This window comes from Colius striatus, chromosome 3 (assembly GCF_028858725.1).
Source record: "Colius striatus isolate bColStr4 chromosome 3, bColStr4.1.hap1, whole genome shotgun sequence".
NCBI classification, from domain to species: domain Eukaryota; kingdom Metazoa; phylum Chordata; class Aves; order Coliiformes; family Coliidae; genus Colius; species Colius striatus.
In genome coordinates this window covers 8,900,285-8,922,576 of record NC_084761.1, presented here as the reverse complement: position 1 = coordinate 8,922,576, position 22,292 = coordinate 8,900,285, and the positions used below count along the sequence as shown (strand labels likewise).

The 22,292-nt window shown below is 42.2% G+C and overlaps 1 protein-coding gene across 1 annotated transcript in view; it reads right to left on the bottom strand.

Moving 5' to 3' along the window:
* Window positions 1-22,292, bottom strand: part of XYLT1 (xylosyltransferase 1) — a 199,319-nt gene that overhangs the window by 8,826 nt on the left and 168,201 nt on the right. Inside the window, exons 6-10 of the mRNA XM_061993235.1 lie at window positions 14,683-14,899; window positions 12,391-12,567; window positions 10,233-10,495; window positions 6,063-6,258; window positions 149-482 (exon numbers count right to left, since the gene is read on the bottom strand). Coding sequence (XP_061849219.1) covers window positions 149-482; window positions 6,063-6,258; window positions 10,233-10,495; window positions 12,391-12,567; window positions 14,683-14,899 — 1,187 coding nt within the window. The remainder of the gene's footprint in view (window positions 1-148; window positions 483-6,062; window positions 6,259-10,232; window positions 10,496-12,390; window positions 12,568-14,682; window positions 14,900-22,292) is intronic.

The window sequence follows — 22,292 nt, the reverse complement described above, 5'->3', positions numbered from 1 at the left end:
CTCAATACAGTGCTACTTCATTTTTAACAGAAGCTCTTAGACTAGATGGTCTCTAAAGGTCCCTTCCAATCCAATACAATCATTCTATGATTTACAGTGAATATGACACAATACCCATAATATTCCTGTACCAAATAGTAACACTTACCTTGTTTGATAGGCTGTCGATTCGAGAAGGTGAGAGGAGTAACAAGGAATTTGGTTTCAGCTACTTGTACCCAGTGGTGCAGAATTTTTATCGTCCAGACACCGGGTCGCAGGGGCAAATTCAAAGGTGGTTTGTAGTGAGTAAACTCGGCACTGGATTCAATAAGAATGTCATACGTTGCTGCAATTACATTGACTGGATCCACCCAAATGACGGTGACGGTGACGTTGGGGCCTTTACCCCACTTCTGCATGCCAACTGGCTCATCTGTTGGCCCCAGGAGCCCTCCGAAATTCCGGAAGAGCCTTTCCTTAGCGTCCCATTCGGTGCCAATCTGAAACCAAAGAGCACGTTGCTGTTAACATCATCTCTGTGAGTATCTATGGCCCTAAGGGCTCTCAGGACACACAAATCACATTTCTCTGATGACATGAACTATGCATACATATAAAGGATGATGGCAACAAGGTCTAAGATGTGGTCACAAACTGTGTCACAACCTTGGATGTAAGGCTTCTTTTTCGGTACAGTGACCCACTTTGGATTGATATAAGCCTTGGAGATCTTCAAGACCTGCCTGGATATGTTCCTATGCAACCTATCTAGGTGGACCTGCTTCTGCATGGGGGTCAGACTAGATGATCTCTAAAGGTCCCTTCCAACCCCTACCCTTCTATGATTTTGCTGACTTTTGTACAAGTTGCATCAGGTCCATGAGATGCTTTCTCCTTGCACTCACTTCCTACCTGATGTGGGAAGTTATTTCTGGTAAATTCTTTTCTTCCTGTCATAACTGTGGCATTGTTTTTTATTTATTCACTAACTAACAGTAAAGCAGCTGATTCACAATCTAGTGTAAATATTTAATGGACCTTTCTTTTTCCTAACAGCTTTCACATTTCAGTGCTCTCTAGATGAATTTTAATGCTTCACCCATAACCCATGGGGTGATGCAAACTTACAAGCTGTTGCCATTAACACTTGCACACTACTGAAGATAATAATCTCTGAACACACAGCGTGAAAATGTGGTAACTGGTCCTCCTAGGCCAACTGAAGGACTTTTTACTATCCCAGCGCTAAATCTAGCATGTGTTTGTGAGGCTGACTGTTAACGAACCACTTCTAGCAGTTCTCAGGAAGGCAATCAGGTGGGCCTCAGCATTGAAAGCTGCACATCTGCTTTTGGAGGAAGTGTCCACCTCACTTGTCCCATGAGATCCTGTCCCCATGACTTCAAATCAAAAGTGATCAGTATGAAAATGAAAAGATATGAAGCATTCTATTTGAAGTGCAGAACAGCAGAATCCCTGATGTTGCTCCTTGGAGAGACATACTGATGTTTTGGCCAGTCTGGTACTGAACCCCCTCAGTCCTTCAGGTCTTCTTTGGTTTACATCTCCAAACAAACACTGTAGATAGCCTAAGAGCTGATTTATTCCCTACACAGAAACCATGGGATTCACTCAAGCAGTCTCCAGAGGCCCCTGCACACACACAGACAGAGTCTCCCCTTTTTCAGCATATGTGGATATTGAAGATTTCCCCAACACAGAGCTGCTCATGTCCCTAAACTTCAGGCATGAACAGAACCTGCTTTCCTGAAAGTGTGACAAATAATTCTAGCTCATTGGCTTCAGAGATTTCATCTCATTTGATGAGAACAAATAGTTCCAATATAATTCCAAAATCCCTTCAAATCTGTAAAACATAACAATTACCCAATGCCTACTAGTGCTCATACCTGAACTGGAAACTGTCCAGTCCCCAATCCCTTCTAAATAAATCACTGTGTTTGGCAGAGGACTGCAAGCAAAAAGCTACAAGGCCAGAATAAAAACCTACCTCCCTAAATCCATCTGTCATCATATGAGTTCTTCCTACCGGACTATGACACTGCAGAATCTGAGGCAAAATGAGTCTTCCACTACTCTGCAATCAACACAGCAGAAATGCTGGTATTTCAGAGGTGTTTCACCTAGCACACCAGCTAATCAAAGCAGACAGCATAGCCCAGATATCAGACCCAAGCATCAGCTGCCTCGAGGAGCTGTCAGTGCCTACTCTCCTGACAAGACTGACTGAATATGTATGGAAATAAGCTGAGAAAGAAAATTTCGTGACCAGATCTTATTATCTACTCCATCAACCTTCACTGAGTGCAGTCATGTTGCACCTACCAGAGCTCAAGGGACCTGCAAATAATAAAGCCACAACATGTGAAACAAATCTATACCCTCCTGGGCACAGAAAAGCCTATAAGGAAGCCCTTCCCACCACATTCAATATTTTTTACTGAAGAATTCCTTGAAGAAAGCTTTTTTCCCTCAATTTCATCCTCAGAAATTAAACATTCATCCCTGACATCTCTTTGTTTCCTGTTCTTTAGTTTCTAATCCCTGCGAAAAGAAATCAGTAAGTTACAATCCCAGAGCTCCAACCTCCAGGTGACACAGCTCAACACTGGGTTGCACTAAACAGGTTGAAACACGTTCACATGTGCAAAGGTTTATCAGAGCGGTCTGTAGAAGAAAAGAGGTTGCTATCAGGCAAAAATGGTAACAAAATTGTTGGCTGGTTGTTAAGCTTTGTGCAGGCAGGGTTTTCTAATGTAACCCAAAAGTTAAAGGGCGGGAGAAGAGAGGGAGGACATGAGAGCTTGTCACACCATCACTGTTGGCATGCAGGACCATGAAGATAACAGCATAAAATCAAGAAGGAAACCCTGCCACAGAGTAGGCCTTCAGCAACACAAAGGCAAGGCACTTGGGCACTTTGCAACATCCTCAGGGACAGGGCTCAGATCAAGACAAGGTGTCCCAGAAACAGGGACTGTGCAGCACAGGCACCTCAGGGAAGGGAAAGGCAGGAAGCTGCACACATCTCTTTACAGGATCTGCTCTTTATGGCCAGTTTCCAACTGAGGGTCATACATTCATACACTGTACAGCCTACAGTACAAGTTGAGTTCAGGAGCAGAGTATTTTAAAGGGAATTTTACTGAAAGCACTAGTTAGAGGTTTATACCCAATTCTCGTGAAATCTACACAGCTGAAATCCCTGTACTGAGATGTCTGATTTAACAGCCCAAGAGATACTACAGTCCTGTAATATTTTTCATAGCCCCTTAAAACATTTGAAGTAGGCTTTCACTTTCAAATGGAATACACAAAGTATGGGATGGAATCAAGCAGTAATGAATATCTGAGATAAATCATGAAAGGATGTGGCAGAGAAACTGACATTTTCCACATCATTATTTTAATCACCATGATTTTGGGCTTCAAAAGCAGGCACTGTGTATGGGGTACATTTGGAAAGCTGGAACTCTCTCATTGGCTTAAAACTCCTGTTTCCATCTCTGTTCAGTCCCAAGATAAAATTTTCCCAAGATAAATTATGCCTTGATTATGGGTTTGTGTCTCATTGCTCACCACAAACAGGACCATTAGGTTCACACAATGCACACTAATTGCCTGCCACCTAGTTTATTTTATTCTCTGTGATGAATCACAAGTCTTAACAAGACCAGAAATGAACTTAGTGTTCAACTGATACACAGTGAGTGGAGACTTTTAGTCCTGTACAGCAAATCCATCTTCTGCCTTCCATGCAAAAAGTTGTCACGAACCCAGGCTGGTAGGATATATACAATTTTAGCCAATTTTAGGAGGTGTGGGAGTTTCAGGCTTGCAAATTGCCTCTTTTGGATTTCCCCTAAGTTTGTTCTATTTCCCTCAGCCCAAGGCTGAGTGCAGGAGCCATGTGCCATTGAAATGCCATGGTTAACCCCACTGGCATTAGGCAGCCCAGCCGGCTGATTTTTTTTCCACTTGTTATGTCACGGTGTTATGGTGAAGTCTGCTACTCAGGAAGCAAAGTCAGAGAAGCAAAGCAGAGGGAAGGAAGGGCTGACTGGAGAGATCCTATCGGCTCTGCTTCAATTTCAGCTGTGTATCAGACTCACAAGCACACCTGGGAGAACAATCAATGGAGCATATTTGTGCTCTTCCTGCTGGTCCCGCTGGTAAGAGCTGGGACAGGGGAGAAAGTTCCCAGTTGAAAAGGCCCCATTCAGTTTTAAATTTCTCCCAGATCATGGTGTGAAAGTCACTGGAGAACCAGTAGTTATATGTCACAATAAGCAGAAATCTTAATTTCCTTTTCTGGTGCTTAACCTGTGAACACTGATGCCCTCAGCTGATCTGCTAAGTTTGTTTTACACTTGCTAGACTTTGACAAAGAAGTGTCATTTTATGAATTTGCAGTAGCAGATCAGAGGCTTTTTTTCCAGCCACACTGAAACAGAAGAGGTTAATGATGGATTTATACCAGGGGAACCAAGAGAATGATTTGGCTCAGAGGCAGATGCCTGCAGGCCAAGGGAAGGCAGAAAGTAAAAATAAACAATTAAGAAATGATTAAATGATTTACTTTGTCCCTCCAGGTCTTTTAAAACATGATTCATCTATGAAAGGAGAGGACAATTAAAGAGCTTAGATGAGGAAAAAAAATCTAAACCCAAGTAAGCAGCTACCAAAACTCTTTTTGTGCATTTCAAATAGAAAACAGAAGAAATGGCCTCAAGTTGTGCCAGGGGGGTTTAGATTGGAGATTAGGAAGAACTATCTCACCAAGGGGGTTATTAAGCATTAGAATGGGCTGCCCAGAGAGGTGGTGGAGTCACCATCCCTAGAGATATTCAAAAGATGTGTAGATGAGGTGCTGAGAGATATGGGTTAGTGGTGGCCAGGCAATGTGAGGTTAGTTGTTGGACTTGATGATCTTAAAGGTTTCTTCCAACCAAAATGATTCTATGTTTCTATTCTTTCTAAATACTTTTGAGTTCTAGAATACTGAGATCAATATATTTCTTTACATCACACATTTCCCGCTGTCAGCCCAGTTGCTTTCAAAGGAAGGTTCCAGAGCAGGCATCAGAACAAAAGTGAGAATCAAAGTACCAAACAGCAGAAATACTCCCACAAATCACAAGAATTAAAGCTTGTATGACCATTTATCACTGCATGAAATGGCAAGTCTACCATCAGACACATTGATAAATGAAACACACGTCCCATCCATCTATTTAATAGCACATTAGTGTCATGGGTTTGCCATGCACGCCAAAATACTGAATCCTACCTAGGCATTTCTTAATTGCCCAAGATGATGGGAATTTATGGACTTAACCATAATGACTGGAACACATTTGTTCAATCAATTTTATACCTTAATTGAAATTTGTGGCTTAACACGAAAAATCATGAAATTAACTGCTCAGACAGTTATGTCTTTAAAACAGAGCACAGATGTCAGGTTCTATTAGTGGTTAACTTTCCTGATATATTTTAGGGTACATTTCTTACACTCTGTGTCAGATTCTGAGACAAATTCCTTGAAGAAATAACAGGATTTGTGGAAAATATCAGCCACTGCTGTGATAATTTTCTCTTCTGTGTTAGAACATCAATATTCTGCTCACATGTGGCATCGGTGCCTGACAATCACTAATTTCAGGAGCTCTATTTCAGCATACTCTTCAGAGGAATGCATACCATATCCCTGTTTACATCTGGAGCTGCAGAAACATGGCATTTTCCCCAGCTATCTCTCACTGCACTCACAACAGTCACAGGCACAAAACCTTTAAGCTACCGGAGCCTTTTTCCAACACCAAATGCCTTCAAGTTTGTTAAAACAAGAAGGAGTGGGAACACTCAGAGTAATGTAAGAAGTGAGGGTTGACCACAAATCTGAACTGCCAACAGTGTCTCCTTCAATGAAGAGGAAGTGCATTATGCTTGAGAGCCAGTCTCACCTAAAAATTACATGGAAATACAGCTTCCAGGGGCTGCTGAATTAGCAAGCAATCTTTCTAGAGGCTGGTGACACTGTGGCTACAAATACTTACCTCTGAGAACTGCAGCCTTCCAAAATCGCTCGGTGGACTTGCAATCTTAAAGACTTTCTTGGGCATCACCCACGTTTCCAAAGTCTCTAGTTTACTGACAGCCAGATTGGTTGCGTGGTGTCTGATTAGGAACCCTTGGAAACGGTCAGCGAGGAAGTAAAGATGGACAGACACTGGATGGCCCATGGGGTAGTACCTGTAAAACAGCACACATGTATGCTCAGCAGTTACACAGAGAGACACAAAAGCTCCATTTACTTGACACTAATGGCTTATGAAGTATTTGTTTCAAGTAGAAACTTCACCACTGTACATTAAGAGATCCCAAATGTGTTCATGACACATTATCAAATATTCTTAGGTTGTTCCAATTACCTTGAAACATAAGAAAGTGTTACTAAGAATATATGCTCATGTAGAACATAGTCACAGCTGTAAGCATTTTAGGAGATACCTCTGCATGCCAGAGAACTCCCCTTATTAGTAGAAGTTGTCACTCAGAGATGATAGAATTATAGAATCATTTTGGTTACAAAAGACCTTTAAGATCATCGAGTCTAACCACTCATCTCATACTGCCAAGTCCACCACTAAACCATGTCCCTCAGCACCTCAGCTACATGTCTTTTAAATATCTCCAGGGACGAGGACTCCATCACCCCTCTGGGCAGCCTGTGCCAGAGTCTAACAACACTCTTTGAAAAAGTTCTCCCTAATGTCCAGTCTAAACCTCCCCTAACACAATTTGAGGCCATTTCCACTTGTCATATCAACTTGTTACTTGGGAGAAGAGACTGACCTCTGCCTCACCACAACCTTCTTTCAGGTAGTTTTAGAGAACGTTGTCTCCCTTCAGCCTCCTCTTCTCCAGACTAAACACCAGCAGCTCCCTCAGCTGCTCCTCATCAGCTTCTACCCCAGACCCTTCACCAGCTTCATTGCTCATCTCTGGACACAGTCCAGCAGCTCAATGTCCTTCTTGTAGTGAGTGGCCCAGGACTGAACACAGTACTTGAGTTGTGGCCTTACCAGCACTGAGTACAGGGGGCCAATCACTTCCATGGTCCTGCTGGCCACACTGCTGGCTAATGTGAGGATGCAGCACTGTTTTCTAGGAGGAGCAATGTTCCAGAAACGTGTCTATCGCTCCAACTCTATTGTCCTTTTTGTTTAGCTTTTTCTGTAGGGTCAGTCCCTCTGGATGCTTGGCAATGGCAGGGCTTCCCTCGCTGGTGGGGACAGCAGAGGGTGCTGCGAGGCCAGGCTCGGGTGAGCAGATGCCCTGCTCCACCCCCCCCCACATCCCTCACTCTGCTCTTCAGCCTGTTCTCCAAGGGCACTGTAGGGTGGCCCTGCAGAGGAGGACACCAGGATCCCCTCCCAGGTTCAGGTCTCCTTTATTTCAGGAAATAAAACTTTACAATCCTTAAATACTTGAGGTTGCTTTTGCCACGCTTTGTGTTTTTTACTCATAATTGAAACAAAACCTGAAAAAAAAGGTGGAACAGGCAAAAACTCTCATTGGGAGATATGGAGTTTGGATTTGAAGACACCGTAGTCATGGTTTCAAATAATTAAAATTTATGGTCAATTGCCTGCTATAGTCTCAGAAACATCTGTAATGATGTTTGTTCACAGATGGATGCATAAATAATTAAAACCATGTTATTCATAGCTCTGAAATCAAGTATTTTGCTACTTTACAGCACTGACGTTCACTGTGAAATGAGTGTGCTTGCAACACATTTAAAACCTTACCAGTCAAGCCAGCTAAGTCTGACTCCTCATGCTAGCTATTACATCTCAAGGCATAAGCAATAAGAGGGGCTAAGCAAGAAGGGCTTTCCATTACATGAAACCAACTACACCCTGGAGGAAGTCTCTAGAGCTTGAGAAATAAATGTAACAAGATGGGGTACAAACAGGGCCAGTACTGATGGCCTGAGCAAAACTACAGCAAAGCTACGCAGCCAGTACCAGCAACAATCTGACTTCTGTTCCAAGTACTAAGGCTGCCTGTTTTATATGTGTGCAGTGGCAAATATTTACAATATCCTTGAAATAGTCTGGGTAAATTGTCCCTTGGCAGCAGTGAGTAAAAATGCCTAGAGATGGAGAGAAATAAATTAAATCTCAATCACACATTAATGTTGCTTCCACTGAAGATGTTGACGTGTAATCTAATTTAGTACCAGAGCAGTTTGCAGGGGCCCAGCTTCCTGAAGCTGTGGCTAACCCTCGTTAGACAAGAGTGCAAGGCAGCTTCTCCTGTAAACGTCTCCGTGGCTGCTGAGGGTGGCAGGAAGGGACTGACTGACTTGGAGGCTTTCCTGGCAGTGCCTGCAGCGATGTGAAATGTGCTGGGGTGGGGGCTGCAGTATCAGCTACCTTTCTGCCCCTTCAGGGCCCTTAGCCCTGACAGCAAAGGGAACACTGGCAAGGTGCTCAGCCCAAATGTAACCCCGCTGTATCCCTGCTATGGGGAAAGAGGAAGTATCTGCATACACCTAGAAAGACAACAGAGTATCAAGCGAGAAGAGATGTGAATCCTAAACCTGAGGATTATCCAACCTTTCTGTGACTTAAATTGGATGCTGACTCACAGTGTTTTGAGAGGGCTCAGGTAGGTATGAAAATGGAGCCTCCACTCCATATCAGTGTTTGCAATTCCTCCCTGCACTGTTTCATGAGGCCCAGCCTACTGTAAAGGAGCCACGCTTTATCCTGGAGACAGCAGCAATCAGCGGTGGATGACACGGCTTCCCTATCTATAATCTGAGCAAGCTTGAAAAGCACCTTGAGCTCCTGTGCAATGAAAAGCTCCCCAGAAATGAAATTGATTATTGATATAAATCATCCTTAGAACACTGGCAAAAGGAGTAAGTACAAAAGTAATTGTATGGGTTATACATAGCTCTCATCCTCTGCTGGCTTCACTCTGCAGGACAAATGACCCAGGACTTCTTCAGGTCAGGTCTGCCTTTACCTCACCTAAGGAAGGCACGCTACCAGTGATTATTTCCATCTAATTGTTATTGACCTTTTACTGCTTTGCACTGACAACCTTTCTGGCAAAGCTGTAATAGGAATCTGGATCACTTACTGACACATCTTTCTAAGTGGGACATTGCTCAGCACTCCCACGACTATGCAGGAAGGTCAAAGCGCATTCGGTTCCCTCTCGAGAACACAAGAGGGGCAAAATCCATCCATCAAAGTGCAAGGAGTGCCTTCAGGATCTGCTGACTTAGGCTACATATGTTTTCTATTAGGATAAAAAAGGTAAGGTCCAAAAACCACATTCTGAAACAGGAATTAAGAGATTGTAAAGTAAGGCTTTAAAAGATGAACCCTCACTGCTTTGAACATAAGCAGCTTCAGATGTGTTTGCAGGCAGCAAACGTTGATCATGAAGAGAATCTTTTCTGTGCAAGTCTAACTCCAGGAACTCTTCCTTCTGATCCCTTTTAGACTGAATTCTTCTTTGCTAGGCTTAGAGGTGAAAAAGGAATCTAGAATACAGGGTACTTTCCCTTTAAAGAATAGGGACCTTTATTTGCTCTCTCACTCTTTCCACATATAGACATATTTTTTTTATTATTAGATGTTAATGGATCCCACCAGTTGCAATGCTTTTGGCACAGACAGCTGTACCAAGCAAGCAAACTGAGCTCGAGCAAGTAGTTCTCTGTACTCCATGCATGCACCCAGGGGAACAAACAAGCAAGGACCATTAACCTGCTTGTGTTCAGATTGATTCTGAAATCCTGTCCTGTGCTTTTGGTGAGCATAATAGAGGTGAACGTGACCTCTGCTGCAATCACAGCGAGGTTTTAGGAGCTGCAGGTATAATACACTTGCTGAAATTAATCAAGAAAAACGCAGCAGCGTGGGTAGCGCTGCCCAACTGGATCCTGTCAGTCTTCATCAGCCTGGAGAGGAGCTCCTTAAAAGGGCAGCAAACAGGTCACATAATGCCAACCTTGAATAATCAATGCTTCATTATGGGCATAAATACCCCTGGAAATCAGCGCTGTACACTTGCAGCCTGGCCCTGTTTGTGACAGTGTGCTCCAGCCAGCACAAATAGGGGAACCTGCACCAGCGCTCCCCAGTCCACTCTGTGCCCCCCTGAAACACCCCGAGGAAGCAAACCAGGCTCAGACTGACCGGCAGCTGTTGTCTCCAGCAGCATGGAAGGAAGCCTCGGCTCTGCGCAGGCCCAGGCGGGAGAAGGCATGATACATGGTGAGGGCCACGTCGCTGAGGGTGTGCACGCCGTCCGGTTCGTCGTACACGTTCTCCCAGTACGCCCGGAGCCCGGGTGTGCCAGACGGGTAGTTGCCATACAGGTAGTAGTCCAACTGGCCAATTATCTCTTGGTTCACTACAGCTTCAAATTTGCGGGCAAAGAAAGTTGGTCTGGCAGTCTGCTGTGGTGATACGAAAGGAAAAGACACTGGAGTGAGTTCCCGTTTTCAGCCATGACACTTTGTCCCAATCAATGGGTTGGAATGGAGGACATGAATTGGTTCTCCTCGTGAGCAAAACTGACCTAGAAGGTCACCTTTGTGACCACTTGTCAAGAATTCAGATAAATCTATGAAATTACTCAATAAAAGGTAGGTGTTCCGATCCCTCGGTACTGACAGCCACTCCCAGCTGCCTCGCTCTGGAAGGCTCTCCAAGTGCCAGAGGGATGGGAGTGCTCTCTAGAATACCATGTCAGCCTGGAGACAGCACAGCATTGGCACCTGTTTTGAGTGGTCAGGCAGCGAGAGAAGCGCCCTGTGGCACAGGAGCTCAGAAGAGGCAGAGCAGCATTTCGCATGTATGGATTTGCTGCTGTGAGGTGGTAAGAGGATTCTGGGAGAGGTCTATCTGTAGCTGTGGTTTCTTAGCTTCTGACCGGTCCCATACAGATTTTTTTGCCCTGCACTTGACACAAGTTTGTGTATATTACTGGTTTATATGCTACTCAACTACCACAAGCTTTTCAAAGGCCTTTGTTTTGCCTTGCTCATGTTTGAGCATGGGTTCTGAGGGGCCAAGGAATTCAAAAGTGCCACAAATGGTTGAAAAACTCTTTTGAGGATGCTCAGTTTTACTCTGAGATGGCTCATGCTGGAGGCTCTCTGATCTCCTCCTCTGCAGCTTGCTTTGTGCCTCGGTGAGAGCCATGAGCAAGCCTTCTGGTGCCGCCTGTTCATCTGAAGGACTCTCTCATCAGGCAAGTGGCAGAAGTTGCCTTTACATCTATTCTAATTTTGAACTTTCCCTTGCAGCTCAATTTACCTGACTGTTTTCTGAAATGTCATTGTGGGTCGTTTTCCCAGCCTGGAGCAGGTCAGCCTCTGCACACTGGCAGGAGTTTTTTAAGATTTGCTATTTATTCTGTGCTGGAGACTTTCCTAGGACTGGTGTTTGTGGTGGCAAAGCCTCTCTTAGATAATGTCTCATTCGCTCTTTCTGTGAGTGCCTGTGTCACTGACTTAACTGTGCCTGGTAGGCAGCACATTACAATAAAGAAAAGATCTCTGTCTTGGAGCAATCATCATTTTTGTGCTGTAGGGTAACACATTCCCCATCCCACACAAAGCCTGAACAAACACGCTTTATGCAGGGAACCCCAAGGAGCTGCAGGGAAGGAATTGCAAATCTGGTGACCTTGAAACAAGCGGTTGTTCATTCTTAATAGAAGATACACAGGCCAGATACAGTCTTGAGACTGAGAGCACCCTTGAGCACAAGGATTTTCTCTTATGCATCACACAACTTGCTCTCACTGTATCACAAAGGATCTGATTAAACTTTTTAAGGCAATCCTGCCAAGCCTGGGTGATAGAAACCTCATGACTCTGGCCCCTAAAATCATGAGATAAATATAATCACGAAAAGTGATTTGCCTAACAGGCACTGCAGTCAACTTCTAAGCTTTTTTTCAAAGATGAAAAACGTTGCTTAACAATGAAAGCCAGCAGCTTAATGAAATCATGAAACCACCTGAGCTAAAACTTTCATTCAATAAACTCACAAGAATTACCAAGTAGTATGGGAACAGTAAGAGATGTGTCAAACTTCCTTCGTTTTCTAGCACAGCAGATCTTGCCATGCAATAGTAAATCTCAGGGGCCAAAACACAGGAGAAGCAATCTTTTTTTTCTCCTGAAATTCGGAGCAGAGCTTCCTCACAGTTCTTTCTCCACCTTGCCTGATGGGGTAAAAGCTTCCCTTCCCACTCCCTGCTGCAGCCCTGCAGCCAGACTCTCCACCCAGCAGAGGGGAAGAGCTTTTTTGTGGCTAGCAGTGCAGAGACTGCGTCACTTACCTGGAATCGGTGGAAGTCTGCTGGTTTGAAGTCATTAGGTGAACAGCCACACCAGTCAACAATGTGCTTGTACTGACACTTGCAACCGAGTTTACGGTTCCAATTGGTGATGCGCAAGTTGTTATCCACCATGGAGTCACAGTATGGGCTGTTTTCCAGAACAGTGTGAAAGAAGGACTGTAGGAAAGACAAAGCAGATCAGTACTTTCAGCTCTTCAGACTTCCATTTTCTCCTTAATTTCAGCCTATGGGTCTGAACTTAATGCAGGTGACTGATTTTCTAGTCACTTATGTAGGTGACAGAAACTAACAAGCTCTATTGCTCTATCAGGTATGAAAAGCACTTTATGTGTATGCATTCCATTGAGCAAGGAAAAAGTTCACAACATGCTATAGAATCAGCCAAACTGTAATAACATGTAGTTGGGGCCTTGCTGCAATAACCTGGCACAGAATAACTGCACTTCTGCAATGAGCAGCTTTGGGCATGAGGAGTCCAAAGCACTCCAGGAATGGCACCGGTGCCAGCAATTATTTTATATTTATTTCAGCTGTATGAGCAATTCTAAGAAATTCCCATTATTTTTCTGCTGTAAATTACTCTCTGGTCTAATAGATTTAGGACCATTTTCCTGAGCAATGTGTTAATGATGCTTTTTAAGTTTTTTCCTGAGACAATTCTCAAATCTTCACCATCACTCTGGTTATTACAAAAAAAAACCCCTCAGTCTCAGACAGCTTTTCTGTGAGTGTCTCTCTCTCTCTAGCACTCTGAAATGCATTGCTGGTTGAACGGCCTTGTTCTGAAATACACATTTCACCTCAGGCACCAGAAGGGCATTCTGCCTCCTGCAATTACATCTGAAATCGTGAGTCTTTAGTTGCCGACGCAAGGCAGCAAGGAATTCCTATTGGGCTATCCTAATTATATCATCATAATATCAGCCATTACATAAATCATGTGTAATGGGGACTGATAGAGCAGGTTAACAGGTCAGTGAAGGCAGGGTCATTTTATAAAACCAGCTATGTATCTTGCAAACAAAACCTTGTAGAAAGAAGCTATGGAATATGATCAAGCTTATTCCTGTAAGAGATGATTTTTGGAGCTGTGACGTCTCTTTAAAATCAGCAATAGTACGACCTATAAATAACCAGCATAGCATTAGCATGGTTGGCCTCTGAATAATCCCCCTACTCTTTTTAATGTTAAATGACAGCCCAGTGAATATGGATTTTATGCTTGAACTGTTTGGTTAAATCCATAAAGGCATCCATTCTCATTCAAGCGAGAGGGGAAAAAAAAACCCCTACCCAATTACCCATTGCCCTGTGTCCTTTTATAATGATACAGAAATTTCTCCCAGATAATGGATGAAAAGGTTATCAGAGTTGAGAGAAGAGGTGATTTTTAGCAGAAATGGGATTAAAGCAAGATTATCCAATGTGTGTGGAATGATAAACCCCTATCAAAAGATGGCAATCACTGTGCTCCTCTGCAAGTTAATATGCAGAGATTTGCAAGATCAGTCTCATCAATCCCTTAAAATGTCCAGGGGCCACTAGCAAGGAGAGAAGTTACTCTTTTCAAGACAGTGATCAGGTCTTTCTTGGGATGGCTGCATGCTTTGTACTGCCAGGGGAGCAGTGTACCTGCTGAGGCAGGTGTAGCACAGCCTGACAACCTGCCAGGCTCTGTGCTCTCTTTGCAGACAACCCACATCTCCCTGACATGCTGCCGCACGCCAGCCAAAAACCCATCCTGATGTGCACTCCCCTTCTGCATCACTTGTAGCCAGAGTGATTCCTGAGTGATCTAGATGATTTGTGACTATGCCTTCTAGCTGGGTTTTGAATGGAACAATAAACCTTTGTTTGTTGGGTTTTTATTTGTAAAGAAAAGAGGTGGATAATAGCAAGGAAAGCTACTTATGAAGACAATTCGCCATCTCTAATAGCCTTCAAAGGCTTTGTGGTGGAACAATTTGCAAGCAAAGGGCAGCTGGATTTTTGGTTGTTCTGTAATAGATTAATAGGCTTAAAAGTATAAAACAAAGCCACTACTTGCAAAAAAAACCTCCCCCAAACAAACAAAGCAACTTAGCAACTGCAAAAGTTGTGCTAACACTAAAGGAGCTACTTGTCACGGGAGTAAAATTCTCATTACCCACTGTGGGATGATCCAAAGCTCAGTAAAATCGGGAGAAAGCACAGCTGACTTCAGTGATCTTTGGGACAAGCACTAACATTGCAGTTTTGAACACAGAGAGGGATTGCTATGAGTTGACATACCTCAGCAGGAAGCAACGTGTAAGAGTAAAAGCTCTTCATCTTTGTTACCAGGTCATCATTAGAGTAAGTGACATACTCCACAAACTTTCTGTTCAGGAGAAACCAGTCTGACCCTCCATCGACTGCGATTCCTTCTGGGATCCTCCTGTCCCCCAGGCGCCACATGTGGGTATCGCACTCCAGGAAAAGCCGATCCAGCCCTTGTTTTCTGATGAATCTGAGAGGATACAAAAGCAGACATTAAAAGTTAATTTGTATTTTGTTATCATCCCCAACTCTATAAGTAAAGCCCCTTGCTTTCTCAAACAAACAAACAAAAAGGATAAAAAGGTCACTTGTTTATATTTCTGTTCTACTCATAAATAACGTAGAGACTTTTAATAAGTGATTAATCATTTATATGTTCAGCTATAGAGGCAAAGATCAACAAATTGCTTCTAAACATCATTTACACCTTCTGCTGTCCTAAGACAGGACTGTGCAAGTTACAGAGCTGTATGGCAGGAAAATCCATAACTTTCATTAACTCCTAACAAACCACTGCAGAAGAACCATAAAGTGAACAGGAACTAAATGCAATCTGTGAGATAGGATTCTGTCTCTAAATTAATGCACAGTTTGAAAAACAGCAAGCTGTACATAAAGGTAAATTGACCAATTTTCTCCTAGGTTATTATTCCATGAATTTTTCTACTGGGGTATAGTTAATTAGGAAGACATACAATTGCATTGCACTTTGCTGTAGAATGAGTATGTTTGCTCCATTTTCAAACCTCAGAGGAACAATGTTTTGTTATTGCTGAACCATGAATAAAAGGAGCAATTGCAGAACTGTAAAGTTATGAAAATGAATTGAGACCACAAAAAAAAAAAGAAAAGAAAAAGAAAGAGTTGGAAAATCAATCTACATTTGAAAACACTTTGGATTGGATGCCCACAAGTTTTGAGGCTCGAACCCAAGTTTCTATTTGTTATTTCATTTTCAGAATTATTTCCCAGAAAGGGACGCAGGGCAGCCATGAATTAGCACGTGCCTTCATGAGGGGGGCTAAGAGCTGTTAATAGTGGTGAGCTGCTGTGTTGACCACATCTCTCATGTTCTGAGCAATCATAAATGCTGGCTAATTAGAGTAACTAACATCCACAAGAGCTCAGATGTCACTGGCTGTAAGAACTGCAGGCACCTACTTAGGATATCCTAAGAACCATGTTTCCTTCCTGAACAATGCAGATCTACATGAGGGTTCTTAGAAATGTTTTAAGATTAAGAAGTCACAAAGACATTTTAGTGGTCTTCAAATCCATGCAGCTAAAGGGGAGGGGAAAAGAAAGAAAAGTTAAGGAATAACACCAAAGCTTTGGACTCCTATATCTGGAAACATGGTAACGCCATAGGCTAATTCCCTGGTTCAAGTTCTGTTCCGTACCAAAGAACTGAGATGCAATTATGAAATGGTGCATATTAATTTTCAAAAGGACTGTAAATGGCTTCAGGGTCTATGTCCTACTGATAGCTATATCTCTTCCCACAGTATGGGAAGAGCATCTCCTCTGTACCACAGCAGTGCAGAAAATGCGTAGATGAGAGTGGAGAAATTTTTCTTTCCATGAACAAGTTTCTAATTTCATGTTCCATTATGATGGATAATAGAAAAGTCTTGCAATTTTAATGCAGTGCTCTGGAATGTAATCTCCAAATTGAATATTTATGCAGTTATCTCCAAATCAAATATTAATGTGCCTGAAAGTTTGGTCATTTATTTGTTTCCCTCAAAACTAAATGCTCATTTAAGTTAATTATTTTAAGAAACCAATAGAGTTTTATTGACCATATTTAAATAGGAAAGTAAAGTTCTTTTCCATGAAATAGTTTCTTTCAACTGCTGTCTCTACCAATTTATCATCTTTTATTTTTGTTTTCAAACAGAAGTTTCTTTGACTGCTGTAGAAATCCCCAAATAACAACAACAAAAACCAACAACCACCTGACAATTTCAAAACCCCCTCTACTTACAAATCCCCTCAGACAGGGTTTACAGTTGACTAATACCAGAAAGCTCAGTTACACAACTTCAGCCTTGTTGTCTGAAACTGGCAATTGAAGAGAATGGCCACACTCGAGATGAGAAGGTCTCAGCAAATCAAGGCTCAGAGCATCACATTTTCCAAAATAGGCTCCTTTTTGTATACATACACCAGTCTACGACTTTTTCTGAGCTAACGGCTTGGAGAGCAAATCTTGGCACATGGAGTGAAATAACACAATTCCTGGGAGCACAAGTGTTTTCACAACAAATCTCAGTCCTAAAATCGTATACAACGAGGTTACTAGAAGAAAAGTAAATGTACTTTCCAACCATTCATCCTCCAGCAAGGCAGCATAGCCCAGCTGAGAGCAGCAACACCTTTGGAGGCCTACACAGAGATGACTCTTTTGCTAATGCTTCTTGAAACCCTCCTAGAAACACCATGTCAGGTTTTAAACAGCAGTAACAACCAAATAGGAAGTTTCTCTGAAGGTTCACCCTTACTGGGAAGGCCTCACATGAATCTAAACAGAATAATGTATTAGCATAGCAAATGATTTCCTTTTATCTGTGGAGCAATAATTTATTCAAGGGGCTTTGAAGACACAGCTCTTTATTGGGCAATTTGCCCCAGCTCTCCCTTGGGCAACTGTTTGCTCTCTGTTTAAGTTCCTTGGGAGCCAAGGGGCCTAAATATATTTTCTATTGGCTAGAAGCTAAATGAGGAGGCAGTAGGTCAATCTGGCAAGCCTGGGCTGTACTGCTGGCACACAGACAGTTGAACTGCAACCAAAGCTGAAAAGGTGGATGAGGCTTTTTTTTTCCCCCCTCTCCAGACTCTCTTCTAGAGTGACTGATGCTCCTAGCTACTCCAGAAATTGTGATTTTGGCACTAAGGGAGGCAAGAAGTTACTCTAAGCATATTGGAAATTGCCTAAGAGAAAGATAGGTGCTATTTGTATGCCACGTAGGTCTTTTCAAGAAATCTTCCCAGGACAATGACATACAACTGCACCAAGGTATGGTTAGTGAGATACGATGGAGACAGCCAGCAGATCACAGAATTACGGAATCACAGAATGGTAAGGGTTGGAAGGGACCTCTAAAGATCATCTAGTCCAATTCCCCTGCTCAGATAGGTCTGCCTAGATCAGGTCATTCAGGAACACAATGATGATGACACTTGACATTTTTCCTGATCCAAGACTAACAACAGGAGGAAAATAACTATGCTAAGAGAGTCAACCAGGATAAAGAAATTAGAATAAGACTAGGGTTAAGAAAAAGCATGCCATTTAACCTTATTACATAGAACACTCCATCTAAGACATTGTTTGCTTACTCTTAATTAATTTTACCTCTTCCTAAAGAGCCTCCAATTTGAAGAAGCCTGGATGACACTTGCAAGTAAGCTGCAAGCATAGTATAACATGAGTGTATCTTGCCATCTGAGCTCAGCAATCAGGCACTGCACATGTGAAAGGTGCTGTTTGTGCCCTGACTGTGTGTGGATGCAGCCTCAGGGCTTACACAGTTCCAGATGGTTATTTTTAAACTTTGATAAAAAAAAAATCTTACTGCCTAGGGCACAAGATTTGTCACACTGAGTACAGACAGTTAACTGTCCAGACAGCTCCTGATTGCAATCCAGCTTCGGGAACTCCACTTACTTTGGAGTGTATTTAATTATTTATAAATGCATTTCAGACTCTAGGATTGTATAACGCATAAAGCACTTGTAAGATGTTTAGCACACGCTCCTACAACATGAAGATAAACACATAGCTCAGCTCTTCTTATGATATATTTCAACCACTAACAAATATTGTTGCACATTTAATTAGTATCAGCAATATCAAATACCATCCTTTTGGATAGTTTTCTCCAAGTGATGCTGCATACCACAGCAACTCTGAGAGACCTCTGCTCCTGAATGCTCACACACTGTACATAAGAGTTCACTGTTTCCTGTTTTCCAGAGTCTATGAATGAATAAACTTCCTTAAGCATCAGAGGCTATCAGATTGCTCTTACTTATCAGTAACTTTGTCACTAAAAGGCTTTTGTCTCAACAGATTACATTTAAGGTGAAAAAGTCTCTTCCTAAATACTTTCTGTTTCTGGCTTTTTGCCTAGAAAACCTCCTATTGACATTTTACTATTAACCAGGTGCACCTCCCAGGACTTCCTCATCATTACAAGAATAAGGACTATGAAATGAATAAAAATTAAAAATACATCATCAAAACAGTTCATCATAAGTTGAAAGTCAAAGTCAAAGCAAGGATCAGCACAGCTTGGAGCTCCACTAACACCACATCTGTGTTCTCCTTAACGCACATTTGCCTTGTTCTCCTGAATCCACACCACCTTATCTCTATCTGCTCCTCTTTTAACACTCTTTAGACAAAGATTTGGAGAAGTCAATCAATTTTGGTGGAAAAGTCAAATAAATATTTTTACAGATGACAAATATGAGAGGCTCTTGGCAGCAATATTTGCACAGCCACCGTGGAAACACTTACCAGAATCAACCAGTCAGGAAGCATAAAACAATAACTTGCAATTTAGGTGACCAAGTAGAAAACATAGAACAGTAATTTGACAATCTCGAGTGTAACAGTTGCAACAAGTAATTTGTGAGCAATCTCTAGGCTACAATATATCTCCATAAACCAGTCACTGGATAATTCTTTGTAATAAGGAAGTTCATAAAACCCAAATCTGCATGGAGTAGTTTTATTCCCTGCCTACTGCAGGCCAGAAAACCTGCCTCTGTTGAGTATGTGATGAGTTTCCAGTTGACTGTTGACTGTGACTTCACCCTATTTCCATGAGTAGCTCTGTTCTAGAAAGGGTTACATAGTATTAAAATAATCTGAAATAATTAACAGCTGCTTAAGCACAATGTCTGTACCGTACCAAACATCTGTTTTTCTAAAGATATGATCTTGTGGTATGTTTCCCAAGACCTCTTTTTGTCAGGCTGGAAAGTCTCTAGGGCTGACCCTCTGCTCCAAAAACACAGCTGAAGCTTGAAAAGGGGAACAATGTAAAAAGAAATAGCGTCTACTTAGTCTGTCAAGATGAGGAAGATTTCCTCCCAGTATGACAGGCAGCAAGAAGAAAGCACCAAATGCACAATTCTTGCTGTTTCAAAAGGTTGTGAAAAAAGCTCAGTATAGATAAAAATGATGGAAGAAAAAGAGAGGGAGAAATAAAAATTGTAACCTGCTTTCCCATGCGTTTAAACTGCGGCATCCTGAATGCAAATATTATGAGGGCAAAAGCAGAACTCTTCTTATCTTCCTTTAATTCCCTTACTCTGAAGAAAACACTATAAACAATACTATCCTAACAATCCCCTAAGCTTTAATGCTAATGCACAAACAAACATCAACATCATAAAGAATTTCTCTCTTGACTGGATTTGTTATAGTGAGATTTGGCTTATTTCACATGCAAAAGCCAAACTCCTAAGTAAGCACACAAATTGACATGCTTTTAGTAGCTTTGCCCGCTGTGATAAATGCTCACAAGTTAACAAGGAACACTGGGAAATCTTACACAGGGAATGTGATTAGTGTTTGTCATTTGTATCTCTCTATGCCCTACAAGAGAGGAGGGCACCAGATCCTGCAGAGCAGCAGAGCACTGAGAGGTGGCCAACCCTGCATCATGGCAACTACCCCTCAGCAAGGACAGCACAGCATAGGAAGACAGGCACTGAATCCAGAGCACAAAATACAGGTGACACAGCTGTGTAAAATAAACCAGCACTGAGAGATGGAGTTAGTGACGTTTGTTCCCACAATTTCTGTGGCTTTCTAGGAGCTGGACTACAAGTTATGATGAGACCAAGCAGTTCCACTGGATGGATTTTCTGACAGTTTACATTACCACAGCTGTTTCTAACGTATGCTTACAGTTTCATGCTCGGTGTGGAAGTAGATCAGTAGCAAATAACTGGTCTGCTGCCACAAATGTTGGACAACATAAGGTTTAGATCACTTACAGTGTAGCAAAAATGGTGCAGTATTTTGACTGGCTCTTTCAAGCTACAAGTCTATCTCCTCTGTCAAGGGCATCTTTATGTCTGTGGCATTTAGGGTACTCCAGCAAGATACCATTGAAAGCTGATGAATATGCACATTTTGTCTGGCCATTATTCCGCCTCTATATGGACATAATTAAATATTTCAAGCTTTACAATAGGTGCCTCATACTCTACATAATTTGTTTCTGCTTCTTTCATATGTAATTTTCTCAGTATATCCATTTAATGCTTTAGTCATATTGCACCTTTCCATTAACATTTAAAAGAAATTCCTCGTGATTCTTTCCTCTTGAGCACCTTTTCTTCACTGTTAACTTCTACTAGTTTTAAAAAACCCTGCCTTCTATCTTCTAGAAATCTCTTTTTCAGAGGAGGTCTTTAAAAGCCTTAATCCTTCTCAATATTTTTATGTTGCAGGTCAAGGAGCAAACACTTCAAGTGTCCCAAAAATAGAAAAAACCCTCTAAAATAGTTTTTAGTTGTAGGAAACTTGCAGAATCTATTTTTTGCACTAATGGCTCTACTAGGAATTGCCTTGTTTTGACAACAGTTCCATACAGTCCCTCATGAGTACAAAGCTTGAAAGGGACTTTCAAAGATGTTCCTGTGGGTTCCTTTCCACTACTCTCCACTTATGGCATCTTTCAAGAAACAGATCTTTTACAAGAAAAAAGATGTAATGGCTTCCTCTCACAATCAGGGAGAGGAACACAAGTGATTTTCTTTATTTAAAAAACAGGCAAAACACAGAGACAACTACAAATGACAATGTGCAGAGATGTAGCATGAGTTCACCAGTTCACCACAGACAGACCTGATGATATGAAACCTGACATTTTGCCATCTCTTTTTCTTAATAGGTATCTTCTGTGGAAGATTTCTTGTCCCCTTCATCTCTTTTTCTTCCTAACACCCACACAACTGAGCAGTCTCTGGCTTGGGAAAGCTGCTGGGCCAAAGTGGCTGAACTTGAAGCCACTGCTAGAGTAACTACAGCACTGGCCCAGTAATGACAGCAGATGTGGGGCCACAGGTGATGCAGAGGACATCCAGGTGTCCACCACAACAGCATCTCACCTGGTGTTTCTACTGTACTTAACAACTCAAGATCTGCACACTGGGCAATGAAAAAAGGAAGTGAAGAGTCAAACTTTCCAAGCATTTGAGGGCAAGAGTGAGTCACTCGTATACAGATTTTCAAGCCACCAAACCAGGCAACTGACCTGTGGGTAAAACAGGGCCAACAATATCTGTCCAGATTAAAACCATGTTACCTGCCTTAATTGTTTTATAAAATGCCTCAAGACCTCAGATGAAAGGACACAAATGTTGCTGTTTATACCACTGAAAACAAGAAGGCAGCTCATTGTTCTTAGACAGCAGTAAGACTTCTGATCACCAGTATCTCAGTTTTCACCTCCCTCCTAAATCCCACCCCACTCCATAAATTATGGCTACTTAAAACCTTCTCATTCATTGCACCTTTCTGAACTGGTGGATGATCTTGCTTGTATACTCTGCCAAGA